Below are 17086 nucleotides of genomic sequence, written 5' to 3'. Positions count from 1 at the left end.
GGTAGCGAACTCTAGAAGGGCCTCGCATTAAATAGAAACTTCCTAAATCGCCATCTAGGTACAGAATTCTCTCGTGGAACAGCGGTTCGGAATAATTGTGCTGTCACCTGTCGGAATGCGACACAATCCGTCGCTTATCAGATGTTTGACCGATAAAGATTTCAAGGGGAATCGGCACGAAAAATGCAATCGTGAGAGGGCCAATCGCATTTTCCGTGAAAAACCATCGGAATTCCCGATCTTTATTCCCGATTTTTCAGCGCACTTGGAAATCAGCTGATGACGTAACACGCGACTCGCGCAAGAAGAAAAGTTAGTTGTGTACTCGTGTCGGTGTTGGTGGGCGCGAGACTTGCGCGAGACGAAGTATGGCGTAGGAATTTCTGGCCTCTTTCGTCCAAGTGTTTAAGTTCACTTTACTCGGTGATTCGTTTGTCTGTCGTTTATTAACGGTAAATCTCTGGAGCATTTGTGGCGAAACGTTTTCACCAACGACTGGTGTTCGCTGCATTTTACGAGCGGGAGGTAGTCTCTTACAGGGTACGAAACGGACATCGAATATTATACACGATGAGCGTCGATGCATACGGACCTAGCAGTCAAACCCTCACGTTTCTCGACACCGAGGAAGCGGATCTGATCGGTGCGGACACTCAAGGAAGTGAATTTGACTTCACGGATTTTACATTACCTTCCCCGAGTCAAACTCAGGCTTCGCAACATGATACTGCTCAAAGTCAACCTAGCCAGCCCGTACAGGTTGGTTTTTGGCTCGTCATATGTTCGGGAAGATCGACCTTTAACCTATTTTCATTCTTTATCTCTGTTTGCTCGTTGTATAAGATTTTCTCTAGTCACGCGGATACCACCTAACCTCCTAATTTACACTAGCTCTCTGAATTTCCATGCACATCGTGCTTATGTCCACGCCTTGCTTTCGTTTCGTGACCCTTGTTTTTTTCGACTCTAGTATTGTTTGTACGGTGTTACCGTCTCGTACTTGTGATTTTGCTATGTTTGACGATCGGAAATTTAATTTATTTAAATCTTCTATCACGAACGTGGTCATTAGTTGATCATTCATATGAGGTTAGGTGAATTTTGTGTGAAGAACGTTGTTTCACGTTGTTGTGCAAGGTGAACAATACAAGTTGTAATCAATTTATAGTCAACGTTTTAACAAACCTGAAAGTGTTTATTAATTGATATAATGAATATTAAAAAATATCATGCTCTTGTATATGCTTTTGAGTATAAAAATAGATCATATACTTCTACCGATAAAGTTTCTTTTATCAATTTATTTAGGTTAATGGTACAAGTGGCAATTCATCCCTGGACTTGAAAATTTCTGGAGCAGCGCAAAGCCTTGCTGAATTACAATTCGAGGAAGAGGAAGAGGAGGCTTACTATAATCGTGACCTGCCAGAACATGCATGCAAATATTGTGGAATTCATGAAGCGTCTTGTGTTGTTATGTGCAATATCTGTCGCAAGTGGTTTTGTAATGGACGTGGAAACACGTCTGGTTCGCACATTATCAACCACCTTGTACGAGCTAAACACAAGGAAGTTACTTTACACAGGTATTTTATCTGACATTGTAATGCTGCTTAGATTATCAGTATAAATATCAGGTTTATATTTATCTGTAATTTTGTAATGTTATTGATACCACCTTTCATTTATAAATATGTCAACTCATTCCTTTACAGTTTTATAAGTACACCTTTATAATTTATCTGTGATATATCATGAATGACACTCTGTTCCTTACACATGTGTATATATAAAGAATTATATTATTACTGAAGAGGACCCAAATGATAGATCAGAATGGTTAATAAGATTGGTAAATAAAACAAGTATTGAGTTTTATACAAATTTATTGATGTTGCAGAGATGGTCCTTTGGGAGAAACCGTTTTGGAATGTTACTCATGCGCTGTCCGGAATGTTTTTGTTCTTGGTTTCATTCCTGCAAAAGCAGATTCTGTTGTTGTATTGCTGTGCCGTCAACCATGTGCGGCTCAAAGTTCCCTGAAGGACATGAATTGGTAGGTACCACTATTTAAAAGTAATATGAAATATAACAAACTTTTAACATAACAAAATTTCCAGGGATCAAGAACAGTGGAAACCATTGATCGAGGATCGTAGTTTTTTGGCGTGGCTGGTAAAAATCCCATCTGAACAAGAACAGTTACGAGCTCGACAGATATCCGCGCAACAAATTAATAAACTGGAAGAGCTGTGGCGAGATAATGTTGATGCGACCTTCCAAGACCTAGAAAAACCTGGAGTAGACGAAGAACCACAACAAGTACTTTTGCGATACGAAGATGGATACCAATATCAGAACATATTTGGCCCTCTCGTTAAGTTAGAAGCAGATTATGACAAACGTTTAAAGGAATCTCAAACTCAAGAAAATATCGAAGTTCGTTGGGACGTAGGATTGAACAAAAAGACGATTGCCTATTTTATGCTAGCAAAAACAGACGGTGACATGAAATTGATGCACGGAGACGAACTGAGACTTCGCTATTTGGGTGAGCTTCACAAACCCTGGTCAGGAATTGGACACGTGATAAAGATTCCTGACAACTACGGAGAGGAGGTCGGGATTGAGTTAAAAAACAATTCCGGCGCCCCGACAGAGTGTGTCAGTAACTTTGTCGTTGATTTTATTTGGAAAAGCACAAGCTTTGACCGGTAAGTGAAACTTTATATTTGTATAAATTTAACGATGTAGTAATAGCAGTTAATAATATATAAAGTAATAAATTGCATAATCTTTTTCGATCGTAGCATGCAATTAGCATTGCGAAAATTTGCTGTGGACGACACCTCCGTATCCGGTTACATATATCATAGATTGTTAGGTCACGAAGTGGAAGAAGTCCTATTTCGATGTCACCTTCCTAAGCATTTCAGTGCTCCCAATTTACCAGACTTGAATCGTTCTCAAGTGTACGCCGTAAAACATGCCGTACAAAGGCCTTTGTCTCTCATTCAAGGACCACCTGGCACGGGTAAAACCGTGACCAGTGCCACTATAGTTTACCAACTGGTAAAACAAAACGGTGGTCCCGTGTTGGTATGCGCTCCTTCAAACACAGCCGTGGATCAGCTCACAGAGAAGATACACAAATCCAATCTGAAAGTTGTACGACTTTGCGCAAAATCGAGAGAAGCGATTGACTCGCCGGTCAGCTTCCTCGCTCTTCACAATCAAATTAAAAACATGGAAACGAACACGGAGTTGCAGAAGCTGCAGCAACTGAAAGACGAGACCGGAGAGCTGTCCAGCGTCGATGAGAAACGTTACAGACTGCTGAAGAAAGCAGCAGAGAAAGAACTGTTAGAAGCAGCCGATGTAATTTGTTGTACTTGCGTCGGAGCCGGTGATCCAAGGTTGCACAGACTTAAATTCCATTCTATTCTTATCGACGAAAGTATGCAAGCCACAGAGCCTGAATGCATGGTACCAGTCGTGCTTGGAGCGAAACAGTTAATTTTGGTCGGTGATCACTGTCAATTGGGACCCGTTGTTATGTGCAAGAAGGCAGCCAGGGCAGGTTTATCGCAATCTCTTTTCGAGAGACTGGTTGTACTCGGAATCAGACCATTCCGGTTGGAGGTACAATACCGTATGCACCCAGATCTGTCACGCTTCCCATCGAACTTCTTCTACGAGGGCTCCCTGCAAAACGGAGTCTGTGCCGACGAAAGAAAACTACTGAAGATAGACTTCCCTTGGCCAGCTCCTGACAAACCCATGTTTTTCTACGTCACTCAAGGACAAGAGGAGATCGCTGGAAGTGGTACATCGTACTTGAACCGTACCGAAGCGTCCAACGTCGAAAAAATAGCAACGCGATTCTTACGTTGCGGAGTAAAACCCGAACAGATCGGAGTGATAACTCCCTACGAAGGACAGAGAGCCTATCTGGTTCAATACATGCAGTACCAAGGCTCGTTGCATTCGAAGTTGTATCAAGAGATCGAGGTTGCCAGCGTCGATGCGTTCCAAGGCAGAGAGAAGGACATAATAATCATGTCTTGCGTCCGGTCGAACGAGCATCAAGGTATTGGATTCCTGAACGACCCCAGAAGATTAAACGTTGCCTTAACCCGTGCGAAGTACGGAATCATAATCGTAGGAAATCCAAAGGTGCTATCTAAGCAGCCACTTTGGAACCACTTGTTGAGTTTCTACAAAGAACAGAAGGTCCTCGTGGAGGGACCTTTGAACAACCTGAAGGAGTCCATGATTCAATTCGCTAAGCCAAAGAAGTTGGTCAACGCAGCTAACCCGGGCTCTCACTTCATGTCCACGTCCATGTACGACGCTAGAGAAGCCCTCATCCCAGGGTCCGTGTACGACCGTTCCGGCACCCAAGTAAACGGAACGCAGAACCACAATCCTTATTATCAGAGGAACGTTCCTCTGGACATATTCAGCAGGACTCACGACACTATTAGCTACATCAGTCCAGAACGAGCTCAAGCAGCTATGAATAATGTTCCAGTACCAGTAGGGATGTTCATGAACATGGCACATGTGCCTCCACGTTTCTACAACCAACACCAACAGGCGCTACAAGCTAGACAGAACCAACGCAATCGTCGTGGAACCGCTTTGTCGAAGAACAAGCAAGGACCACGCATGGGAAAATTGAGTCAAACGGAACAGAACACCCAGCCATATAGCCAGCCAGGTTTACCTCTGACACAAGGCACTACACAAGGAATGTCACAACCGGGCTTCAGTCTTTCTCAACCTGGATTGAGTCAAGCAGAACTTTCACAGGATTCATTTGCCGTCGGAGAATTCCAGTCGCAAATGGACGGCCTATTGTCACAAGATTCAACTTATCAAGGTGATCGAAGTGGTTTTTATCAATCTGGACAGTCACAAGCCGGGGGACAGTTCTCCCAGCCATACTGAGCCGAGATCGTACGGTTGAGCAACGCAATTGCTATGCAGCGTCGCGGGAGCGACTGAAGGCTCGTTCGACCAATTCTTCTTCGACCAACAACCACAAATCACTAACTGCGCAAAACGGTAAAACGGCTCGGCGATCGAGTACGGTATATGCACGCAGTCGTCGGCGTTAAAGAGGGTTTTAAAACAACAAAAAATGATAAAAACAAAGCTACTCCAAAAGGAAGTTCGTCGCCATTACCGTCAACGCTAAAATGTACTAGACGGAAAAGGAAATGGTTCATGTACCACTGGGCATAATAGTGTGCGATAAAAGCCAACTAAAAAGGGATAGGACTACGGAGACGACACACAAATCGCTACCTAACCAACTCACCGTGACACGCGCTTACCGTGAACGGACCGTTTTATCGCGGGGATCGAGTGACGCTAGAATTACACAAAAAAATGTCAAAATATCAAAAACACAAAAAAAAGTAATAATAAAATAAGGAAGATACGGGACATGTAACGCATCACGAGTGTTTGTTACAACTGGAATTTCTGATGGTAACAATTTACAAGCAATATCCAGGGATACATTTGGAGGATCGTGTAAGAAGATACAAGAAGAGGTCAAACAATTGGCTATGATACGCGTTACGTGTCTTTCCAATTTCCCTTAAAGGTGTGAGATCAGACGTCGAAAAAAGAAAAGGGAAAAGACGAATACATGCCTATAGAGATTTCATAGGATCCTGGAGAATGGTCTTCGGTGGCACGTACCTGATTGATTCCTACGCAGAGGCGACAAGGACAGTTATCAGGGTTTCAAATTCAGTTTTTAATCTAAAGTTCAGTTTTTAATTCAAACTTATCAAATTCTATTTTTATTTTAAAGCTTTGATCAACTTTCAATTGTTAATTGAAACTTCTAATCAGACTTATATTTGTAAGAGTATTATAATGAGGATTAAAATTCATTTGTAATTATACGAAATTCAATAAACTTTCATTTTTTATTAGATACAAGTAATTCGATTTTTTGAGAAGTTTTTATTAACTATTGGAAATTGAGAAAGCTCGTAAGGTTAATTTTTTGTTCAGTTTGACAAGTTTGAATGAAAAATTTAACATTTAATTGCAAATTCGATTAATAATTAACATTTCGAAACCCTGATTAGAGTAACGACTATCAAATAACCAACGAAACGAGTTAATCGAAAATATCACCGTTCGAATTTGCCGCCATCAGGTTGACGCTCAAAAGCGATGAATCCTTTCTCATAGGCTTGACGTGATGTTGACACGATGCTAACTGATAACGAATCCTATCAATTCCGATCATGTTAATTAATTTGTTTTTTTTCTGGTTAGACTGGTATATATATGTATATATTTTGTTCATCGCAGGGGTCGACGAAGTCGCGCGAATAGAAACAAGTTTCATTCGATATTTGTATTTATACCTGTTTTTTTAGTAGGAATTGTAAACGAATTAATCCAAGAAAAATAGAAATCTGCAGAAATTATTTGGATTTTAAACATCGCTGTCTGTAATGGTACGGGTAATTAATTTAGCGTTAAAAGTACTTTTAAATATTCTAATGTACATTCGGGATGCAGCAGAGGCTTTTTTGAAAATTTAAAAAATTCTAAAAATTCAGTTCGGAGATTTGGAAGATTGGAATTGAAAGGTTTAAGCTTTTAGAATTTTTTAGGTTTGTGACTGAACCTCTAAAATGGGAAGTGTTGGAAAATTTCTCCTTAGGTAAAGAAGCCTTCGTTGCACTTGATTGTCCGAAATATCGTTATACATAACTTCTTATTTGTATGGTTGCACTTTCTTTTTGTTCTTTTTCTACCCTCGTACACCCCTTGCGATTTTTTTGTATTTTTCGTTCGATATTGACTTCTGAAGATGAGTTAATCTACTGGGTCAGTGTAAAAAATTCGAAATGAAAAAGAAAAAAACAGCATTACGAGACACAAAATTGTTTTCTTTTCTTCTTTCCGACCAACAGCGCACCGCTAACTGCAGAATATATTATGGAAATTCATTGTGAAATCTTACGGAACGAATAAATTTAATTTGAAAAATTCGACTTAATTTCTAACCTATATCCTATTCTTTTTCTTCAGTTTCGACGTTATATCTACATATCGAAGATTATGTATATAAATATTGTTTATTTAACTACAAAATGAAATTTACAAAAGTTTAAATATTATCTTGAAATTTTGTGTAACATACGTTAACAAAAAAGTAGGAAGATGATGGATTTCTATACCTTAAGCAAAGGAAGATTTTCAACATTTAATTCTTTTAAATTCATTACAAAAATAAGTAAATAATTAATTAGAAAAATACATTAGGCCTGTTTTTCATTAAGTTATTTATACATACAAAAGATATATTTATGGAAATAATTTTTAACGAAACATCAATTTTATATTCCTTCGACTAATGTTATTCTTTTGATTACACAGTCCTGAGGGTTGAATATTAATACCTAACAATTTTTATACTGTTAACACAGCCCTCTGTTTTCTATATATGATACTTTAAATATTTTACTTGTTACATTTTATGTTTTTTTTTGGCAATGAAAGGACTAGTCAAATTAAGATTAGAAAATGGAATCATGATGTTTAACGAAAGTAGGAACTTTAGCCAACCAAATGACCACCTTAACTGTAAATTTAACTACACCAATTGCACTGCTTGGTCTACTTTTAAAATTTTTAAGCGTAAGAGTATACATCTTAATTTTTGTTTAAAATGCAGTTCGAAGTAGACTGTTTGTCTTACAAAATTTTCTTCGCACATGAAAGACAAAAATAATTTCATATTTTGGCACATGGTACAAGGAATCAAAACTTAATCATTACAATATGTTGATAGTATTTGATTGATTCGATAAATTAATTTCAACGTACTTTCGTTGATACTATAATATTAATATTTTTTAAACATTTTTATACTTTTTTAATTCTCAGAACAATTTTTTCTTTTTAATTTTTTTCTTTTTTCGTTATCTCGATGAGATATCTTTTTTCCATTTTTTTTTAACGCAGATTTATAGTTTTTAAGAATGTGTACTCTTTGTATACGAATATCTCAGATTTAGAAGAAAATTCGGTGCCATATAATTCCTGAATTTTAGACGAAGCCTTTTAAATGTACATTGAGCCAATATTAATCTATATTGTAATTAATTGTCACAAACTGAAATTTCGTCGACTTATCGTACCTAATGTGTCACTTTGTAACAATTAAACGATAATAAGGCACCACATTTTTGTTATTTAACAATTTCGAAATAATACGTAACGAACTGAGGAAAGACATTCGTATTTATACAAAAACCAGCATCGTATTTTTGTTAACTTATTACTATAAACTTTCAATTTGGATTTAATGTCTTTTTTTTCATCGTTTCTCTTTTTTTCTAATCACAAACACTATTGTATTCGTATAACAATAGGTACTTAAAGAAAAGCTAAGAATATTTTTGATTGTATATGTGTAAATTCATGTAATAAGTGGCTCGACATATTCAAAAGAAAGAGTAATAAAACAGAAACGAAACAAGACGAGATGAAAACTCGATCTTATAAACGCAACAGGTGAGCCATTGCATAGAAGCGCCGGCTATTATCACAATACACGAGCATGTTAGCTCAAGGTAAGCGTAGAATGTTACCTCGTTGTACTTTCTATCTCATACATAGGTGGTATCAGTCGAATTGCCTCGAATTATATAAAGCGAGGCCAATTGCAAAAATAAACCGCTTTCAAGTATAAAATTATACTAGATAATAAGTATTTCTATAATAGCCAACGTGAACGTGATTACGTCACGATGTACGATGATGTTGAATTCATCTTGACAAATATCCTGGATAAGTCGTGATATTCTTTCAAGTTTTGGTATGTACAATCAAATACCTGCTTGATTCTCGCAAAGACGTCTGGATCGTAAACTGATCTAGCAGTGTTGGTTAAATCAAACGGTTCTGTATAAACAGACAATAATTTTTATGTGAATAGAAATGTTTGATAAGTATAAATTAAAATACACAACTCTGTTACTCAACATTACCTTCGATGCATAAATACTTCCACTGATGGGGATCATTCTTATAAGACCGTGCTCTTCGACACTCCTCTATCGGTATTTTACTAGCCAAACGTATCGATATTGCGTACTGATTGAAACTAACGAATTTTTATGCATTTAGTATAACGAGATTTACTGTCACAAATATATAATACTTTTACTCACTCAAACATCACGTAATATCGAAAAAATTCAACGAAGAGCTCCCCTAATGATTGTCGATTTTTAGGACGAAGTACGGAGGCAGGAATGTCTAACTCTTCTTGGATATCTATACAATGTATGTCCGTGTGCGGTGAAAATTTACCTTCGTAGAGAGAATGCAAACATGGTAGAACTGGTGGATTAACACCACCTAAAATAAATAGGTAACAGACAGATATATCGACTTAGAAAATCATTGAACTGTGGTATACGTACATAGGTATGCACACAAAGATACATACACTGCAAAAAATGGATAACCATCAGAACTAACGAATAACTAGATATTGTCATGTTCTTGGCATCGTTAATATCTTGAGATTGAGCCCAAAGTTTAACTACCAGTACCAACGGTCTCACTCTCCAGTCAACTGAAAGATTATTTAAAGATATTTCTATTTGTCACAATACTTAAAAGAGCTGCTTTACTAACTATAACAGCCTTACTTCGAGAATAGCAATACAACAAATGAGTATTTCGAATACCAACAGCATTGTTACAATTTAAGTCGACTTCCAAATTTTGTATAGAATCATGGAACTTTAGGATTGGTACTTTTGCTTGTATGAGTTCCAGTTGTTCTATAAATTCTGTTACAATAACAATATCCTTTAGGAAGTTATACACTCACATTGACATAAATTTAGTATTATCTTAACATACCACATCTTCTAAGACATTTTAATATTTGTTCTAAATGTCCAATAGCTTCATTTCTTTGATCCATTTCTGTATGCCTCACTAAAAGACACATGTCAACGTCACTGTTATCAGATCCAAAACCATTCATTGTAGATCCAACCAGAAACAATCCATATTTTGGAAATGCAGTCTAAAAATTATACATGTATTAAGAGAGACAATTTTATTTGCACAATACAATTAAGTCGTACCTTGATGTAAACATAAAGATATCTCCAAAGCATCATTTTATTTCTGTAGATGGTTTCAGTTTGTTGATTGACCATAAATTTTGAAAAAACATCTTTCGATAAATTATCCCAAATTGAACCATTAATCAACTCATCCGGTACATGAGTTACTTCAACTAAATGTGACCTAGCAAGGAATCGATCTGGTGCAATTCCATACCTAGGAAATGTGTTATAATTTGGTGCCAATAACCCCATATATTTTCTATTTCTTTGCAATCTTTGTGGAGGTGGACTATTCCTTCCTAAAAGTATAATTTATTTCTGAATAAAGTAAATTAATAGACTGTTTTGCTATAGTTAATATAAATGTACCTGAATGATATCTTCTCTTATTCTGATAAGTTTGCACTTGAATTCTAGATGTTGACATTGCAGCAGGATAATAATTAACAGGTTTTTGATGTTGGTAATATTGATTTGTGGAAGTATTTGAAAATATACCATATTGCATTATTCTATTGTTTGTAATATTACTTGAATGTATTTTATGTGACTTTCTACAAAATAATGTTCTACTATTAAATATTGCAAAATTACATTTAAATTCAATACTTACTTCATACTTTGTTCAACTGAAGAAATTACAGAATCTCGCTCATCTGAGCTTTCTGTTTGACTACTATCAATGTGATACTTGTTTGGTGTTGGAGATCGAGAACTGAAACCACTATCACTGCCATACTTTTCATTCTTTGCAAATGATTCTCTAAACGAATTTCTTTTGCTGATTTTGTTATACCAACTTGATTTTTTTACTAAACCATTATTATTTGGCCTAAAAGTAAGATGTGGAGAGGGTATAATAGGTGTATTATTTGATGTATTCACCCGTCTTTGCCACTGTCCAGGAGACATTCCATTATTTGATTGTATATAATCTATACGCCTTAGAGAAGGTATTTCAACACCCATCAATTGCAGTAATTCCACTGGACAAGATCCTGTCTGCAAAAATACTACTTGTATTCAAAACAATTATTAATACTTAAATAACTTACAGACACAACAATATACCTGTATCATTTGGTGTCTATTTTGTGCACAGGTATCTGAGTGATACTTTAAATATTCAGATTGAAGAAATGCACTTGCACCATGAGTGTGCATCGTGTGTGTTTGAACTGGGGGACACTGTCCATTTGCCTGTTGGCCTCCCATTATCTGCACCATTATTTGTGGTGGATACATAGTGTGATACATAGTCAAAAATAATGTATAAAATACTACAAAATATGTTACTTAATTCTACAAGAAACTTTATAATTTTTAGCAGTATAATTATTATAATATATAATTCATTGACTATACCGAATATTATTTACAATATATACCAAATTTAAATTCCAAAATAAAATTGATTCACAGATAATTCTCTATCTAGCATTAACATATTTTGAAATGTTTCCCTTACTTATATTGTCTCAGTAAAAATATATTTATTATTTGTAACTGATAGAGAAGAATATAATTCATCGAATATACTTAATCAATATAGTTCTAATGATACTGATACTGATTAATTACTGAATAAATAACATATAAATTAATAATTTCATTAGAACTAAATATGAACCATGTATCTTGTTTTTTAATGTATCTCATTTCTCAACAACACCAAAGCATTCCATTTAAACTGTAAACTTGTTTCTGCAATTATATATTACTATCATGTAATCCCAATGGTAAATAATACTTCTGCCCAATGATCGTTGCGTTTCAATATTAATAGTTTACGTTTTCCAAACTCTTGGCACTATACAAGTTTATGATTTGCAATATGTATTCCTGGAAACATATAAGACTTTAAATTCTAACACAAACAAACAAATAAATTTATGATACAGAAAATATAATATATTAAACAATACTGTATATCAAATAGTTTTGTGTATGATAGGTTACGTTAAACGATAACGTTAGAGTATCGTTATATATACTTAAGGAATTATTTTCAACACGTAGATCGTATAATACAATCATGGTTATAAATATGAGCAGAACATCGATCAGTTAAATTCAAAATGTGTCACGTATAAAAATGAACTACCTGTCGTATAATATCCAAAACAACGGCTATAAAGAACTTGAAAAATACACAAATTTGTAACCAACAAAAACGACAGAATAATAAAAAAAAAGAGCATGACAGTGGAAGAGAGTAATACTAAATTCACCGTCATTTTAGCAATAAGCGATTATATACCCATTTCTTATCGCCATGTTGTGAAGATCCGCATTCAACATAATATTTTTCCAAAGAAAAAATCTGAAATTTCTTTCCCGATCACTTTCAAATTATTACTGGAAATGGATAACGTTTAAAATTGTATCGACGTGATTGTATCTCCCGCCGGAATTTAGCGAACTGTTCGCGATCTTCGATAAGTAATATTATTTTTACGATAATCACGTCCTCGGGATTTGCGCGATCTTGTCACTTTTAACGCATTCCAACTAACTAAACTTATTTAAATTTTCGAATTCCTCAATGTGATAGACGTTTCTCGGCTTGACACTAGACATTTACAAAATACAACGTTAGATGGCGAGACGCGAGAAGAATTAAGACTTACCAGAGGAGTCGTGAAAAAATTGCCTACCGTCTAGCAACTAAATACTAATATACTTTATTCAACGAAAGATCATACTCATCGTATGATAACTTTGCATTCCTCTTGCGCTAAGTCCGATTGATTATATTCTCAAATTTCCGAATCTACAAATTCTCAAATTTGATCATGTTGTACTCTTTCTACTAATTATTTTTCTACATCGCGTACATGATCAACGAAGTAAAGTAGCGAAGCACGAATCGAGTATGATATCTCGTTAAAAAGAATTAATAAAGAGAATTAATTGTTTGACACTACATATCTATTAATGTATAAAAATGTCCTTCTTCAGTGATACATGAGATGAAACTTTATTAAATAATACATACATTCATGTCATGTATGTTAAAATGCATGCAAAACGAAATTTTTTTATTTTTTCTTTTTTTCATAGTTATTTGTAATCGTATTATAAAATGGCAGCCACTGTTACTTTTTTTTGAAATTATTCTAGATATTTTATTAAGATTGTAGATAATGTAAATAAGTAATTTTTCCGTAGAATATCATATCGTCGTATACCTTAATTATACGTGTAAAAATTGTAAATACTTTTACTTGTCTATCATTTTATTCGCCAATCATAAATATTGTAGAAATTTTATGTAAAAGTGAAATGTTTTAACTTTGTATAAAATCACTAAACAAAACTGTATGAAAAGAAATATTCTTCCATGAAGAATAATAAAGAATATGGATCGATATAGAAGTGCGCTATACCCTGCAAAAACATTCTAATCTTATAGCACTCGGTATCTAGAATTAGTATCGTTAGATTACTCTTAATACTCATGTTTAATTTAATCCATAAAATGCTATGATTCAATACATTTAGGCGGACGAAGAATATTGCTTTCTGAGCCTTTGAAACTCTATCTCTTTTTGTAAGTATTCTTTGACAAATGGATGCTCCAAATGGGAATCTTTCAATTGACTTAGATAGCGATTAGCGACTTCAGGTGGTTTTCCCATATGTTGTGAAAGAACGATCATGTTGATTAAAGTGTCAGGATTATTACTGTCTTTGTCTAGAGATTCCTGTAAGGCTGTTTCAGCTTCTTCATACTTTGCTTGCCCGATGAAACAAGTAGCTTGTCCATTCAACAACATACTTGTACTGGAATGTTTATCTATCATTTCCTAAAATAATATCATCTTAACAATACAACTTTTCAATTCATTTTATACATTGTACACAATATAAAAAAAATTACTGTATGTATACCTGGAATATATAGTAAGCATCTTGCAACTTATCACCTCCACTGCTTATGTTAAGCCATGCTTGTGCTAACTGAGTTAATGTAGCATCGTCATCTTTCTCTTGCATTGTTTTCAATTCTTTCTTTGCCAGATCTAATCGATCCATCTTTAAATAAATTTGCAATGTTAAAGCTAGACATTCTAAATGATCAACATTGCGAAGTATCCTAAGAGCTGCTTCTAAATTCTTCTCATGATAGTAGATGGTTGCAGCAACGATCAAGAAGTTATGATTATCATAATTAGCACGGTTTGTTGCCTCTTGTAACTCCATAACTATTGCTTCTCTGCGGCTGGGATTTGCAAAGTAATCTGCCAACATTTTAAGCGGTTGCAAATCCATCGGTGATGAGTTATTAATCTCATCTAGTACAACACGAAATTTCCGTTGTGCTATGTAAGCACGGTAAAGAAATACGTCTCGCTCCATTGCCACCTCCGGCGAAGTTGACTATGATAATAAAAAAAGTTGATGTTAATGTTTCATATTAAACAAGAAAGTGCAAACAATAATGGAGTTAATCCACAATAATTCTTGTAAAACAGATTATTCAATTTTATAACAATAAATGTTATTGCCATGTGACTCTTAAGAATTACAAAGTCATTTCTATTTGCATCTTTATTATATTTAAGTTAAATTAAAATCTTAAATTTAACTAAAAAGGCATAAAGAAAAAGTTGACATATTGGATAAGAAAGATTCTTTAATATTATACAATTTCATAACTTGAATATATGAGGAAAACATTACATATTACTGTGCTAGGTTCATAATTTGCATTTTGAACTATAATTGAACTTTGTTCTTTATCATTCTTTTCGTTCAAACATTCTAAGTGCTAGAAGTTAACCAGAGCTATGGACAGGTAACTTCTGTTTACGTCTATATGATTTACATGTACCTATATCATCGTAAATTTGTTCTGATATAAGCAAATAAAGAATCAAAGTTAATTCTGATATACATAAATAAAAATTAAAGTGGTATTAACAATGAAAACTTAGACAAACAGTTTGTTTCGATCATGCGGAAAAATTAATTTTTATAACCAATGAGAATTAAAGTAGCTTTAGTAAAAAACGTATTTTATAGAGACAAACCTTGATTTTTTGCGCTTCGTTGATACATTGCTGATAATTGCCAATATAAAAGTGATTTTTCACGTCAAAAAGTTCGTCGACGTCTGCTTGCTGCTGACGTGCCATCTTGTCATTTCGATAGCAGTGTTCCATTTGGTTACGTGTTCCGGTTTTCAAAAATGTTACTCTGCAGTACCGACTATCTGGACTGACAAATACTATTTATCTTTATTTTTCAAGATTCAATAATTTCTATTTTAATTTGTTTAATTTAGAAAACATCTTTTAAGTATAAACGTAATTTTATATTTTGAAGAGAAAATTCTTCAAAGTATTTCACGTTCTATAAGTTTACCGTATGTTTATATATATTTAAGTGGAATAATTATAGTACATTAACAATTTCACGCCTATAAGTATGTATCTATATAGACATATGTAAAGGATTAAATTTTATTACAAAAATATTTTCGCTATTTCTGTAAATAATGTGAATCGTTATTTCATAAGTAACATAAGACAGATTTCTCTTGACTCATCGTTGGTTCTATTACAATTGTAACAGATATTGTTATAGTCATAGTTCCTGTTTTATGAATGGTGGATTCCTTTGATTAATAAAGTGATGTATTTCGCATATTTTAAAATCATCCTATGTTTTTAGGTTATTTACTGCGTTATTCCACATCACGCAACAAATGTAAAAATAAAGTTGAAACATTTGGTTAGAATGACTACTTTTATTTTGATTTGATCAGGTATTATCTGGTCTATGATTAAAATATGTATTGATTTAATCACAGAATGTGATGTTTTATGATTGAAGAACCATAAGGTATTAATAAGCATAAATAGGATACTTTATTTTATCAACATATTCCATAAGGAAGCTGATTGCAGAATAGTTAACGATGGATGTCAGTTCATTATTTAAAGCCAGTGTGAAGACAGTTAGCCTTCGCAACAAAGATCTTGGAACTATTAACAATGTACGAGGTCTGAAAAAACTAAGAAGTAAAAGTGCATTCTTTATAAAAGCACAAGGTGTAGTCGCACAGATATCAAAGTTACGTGAGTTTCTGCTAGAAAATCGTAAAGCTTATTTGAATTTTTCAAATTATTTGCCAAATGTACCAAGTATGACGGATGTTGACCGTGATCAAATTGATGTGGGTGCACAAAAAATAATGAGCACATGTTCTCAGTTAATCAAAGAATTGCGAAGAGAAATTGCTAACTGCGAAGTTTCACCACAAAATTTGGAACATAGAGAAATCATGTTGTTGTTAATTGAAGATTATTTGAAAAATGTTTGTAAAATTTATTCTGAACAGAAAGCAATGCGTGTAAAGAGGGCAATGGAAATAAGGAAAATTGCGAAATTAGAATTGAATACAAACTCTGTAAGGCAGCTGGAAGTTGATGTGAAAATACCTGAATCAAATATAACTGAAATAACAGAAGATAAAGACAATAAGATAAGTTCCAATAACTCTAGTCCTATGAAAATACAAGAAATAAATGGAGATGTTAATTCACTGATGTATGAGGAAGAAATATCACCTGAAGATATACAACTATTTGAAGCAGAAAATGAACAGTTGTATAATGAACTTAATACAATTACTGAAGAAGTTAAGCAAATTGAAACCAAGGTTGTACATATAGCTGAACTGCAAGAGATATTTACAGAGAAAGTACTAGATCAAGACAAGGATTTAGACCGTTTGATGACAACAGTTGTGGGATCAACGGAAAATGTCAAGGAGGCTAATGAACAAATTAGGCAAGCAATTCAAAGGAACGCAGGACTCAGAGTGTGGATTCTGTTTTTCCTTCTAGTTATGTCTTTTTCTCTATTGTTTCTTGATTGGTACAATCCTTAAAATAAAAGAGCATATATATATATTGTTTTATTAAATGTTTGTACATACA

At 34.4% G+C, this 17086-nt stretch overlaps 4 protein-coding genes across 15 annotated transcripts; 2 read left to right on the top strand and 2 right to left on the bottom strand.

Annotated features, from left to right (window-relative positions):
- The first annotated feature begins 123 nt into the window (after positions 1-123).
- Upf1 (Upf1 RNA helicase) lies at positions 124-7029 on the top strand. 2 transcript variants are annotated; one of them, XM_076537665.1, is made up of 6 exons: positions 124-452; positions 540-759; positions 1309-1586; positions 1901-2056; positions 2121-2714; positions 2811-7029. In XM_076537665.1, the coding sequence occupies exons 2-6, from the start codon at positions 571-573 to the stop codon at positions 4951-4953; spliced, it is 3360 nt and encodes a 1119-aa protein (XP_076393780.1). In that variant the 5' UTR covers positions 124-452; positions 540-570; the 3' UTR covers positions 4954-7029. The 2 variants fall into 2 exon arrangements, with proteins under 2 accessions (XP_076393780.1, XP_076393781.1); XM_076537666.1 differs by lacking the exons at positions 124-452; positions 540-759 and adding an exon at positions 879-1137.
- A 203-nt stretch (positions 7030-7232) lies between these two features.
- LOC100877496 (poly(A) RNA polymerase gld-2 homolog A) lies at positions 7233-13001 on the bottom strand. 11 transcript variants are annotated; one of them, XM_076537671.1, is made up of 12 exons: positions 12397-13001; positions 11767-11978; positions 11208-11354; positions 10750-11134; positions 10506-10705; positions 10152-10435; positions 9922-10090; positions 9705-9848; positions 9500-9628; positions 9219-9408; positions 9036-9151; positions 7233-8949 (listed from the first exon to the last, which is right to left on the bottom strand). In XM_076537671.1, exons 4-12 carry the CDS (start codon positions 11103-11105, stop codon positions 8786-8788), a joined length of 1752 nt encoding a protein of 583 aa, XP_076393786.1. In that variant the 5' UTR covers positions 11106-11134; positions 11208-11354; positions 11767-11978; positions 12397-13001; the 3' UTR covers positions 7233-8785. The 11 variants fall into 11 exon arrangements, with proteins under 11 accessions (XP_076393786.1, XP_012135126.1, XP_076393782.1 ...); XM_012279736.2 differs by having other exon boundaries at positions 10750-11138; positions 12397-13000; XM_076537667.1 differs by having other exon boundaries at positions 10750-11138; positions 11858-11978; positions 12397-13000.
- A 356-nt stretch (positions 13002-13357) lies between these two features.
- epsilonCOP (coatomer subunit epsilon) lies at positions 13358-15332 on the bottom strand. The gene is made up of 3 exons (XM_003699236.3): positions 15173-15332; positions 14031-14519; positions 13358-13945 (listed from the first exon to the last, which is right to left on the bottom strand). The coding sequence occupies exons 1-3, from the start codon at positions 15302-15304 to the stop codon at positions 13637-13639; spliced, it is 930 nt and encodes a 309-aa protein (XP_003699284.3). The 5' UTR covers positions 15305-15332; the 3' UTR covers positions 13358-13636.
- A 730-nt stretch (positions 15333-16062) lies between these two features.
- Positions 16063-17057, top strand: Syx18 (syntaxin 18). The gene has a single exon (XM_003699235.3). It carries the CDS (start codon positions 16063-16065, stop codon positions 17035-17037), a length of 975 nt encoding a protein of 324 aa, XP_003699283.1. The 3' UTR covers positions 17038-17057.
- The last annotated feature ends 29 nt before the right edge of the window (positions 17058-17086 follow it).

Source organism: Megachile rotundata, chromosome 11, assembly GCF_050947335.1.
Source record: "Megachile rotundata isolate GNS110a chromosome 11, iyMegRotu1, whole genome shotgun sequence".
In the NCBI taxonomy this organism is placed as follows: Eukaryota; Metazoa; Arthropoda; class Insecta; order Hymenoptera; family Megachilidae; genus Megachile; species Megachile rotundata.
The sequence above is the reverse complement of the archived record's forward strand: the minus strand, read 5'-3'. Positions and strand labels throughout refer to the sequence as shown.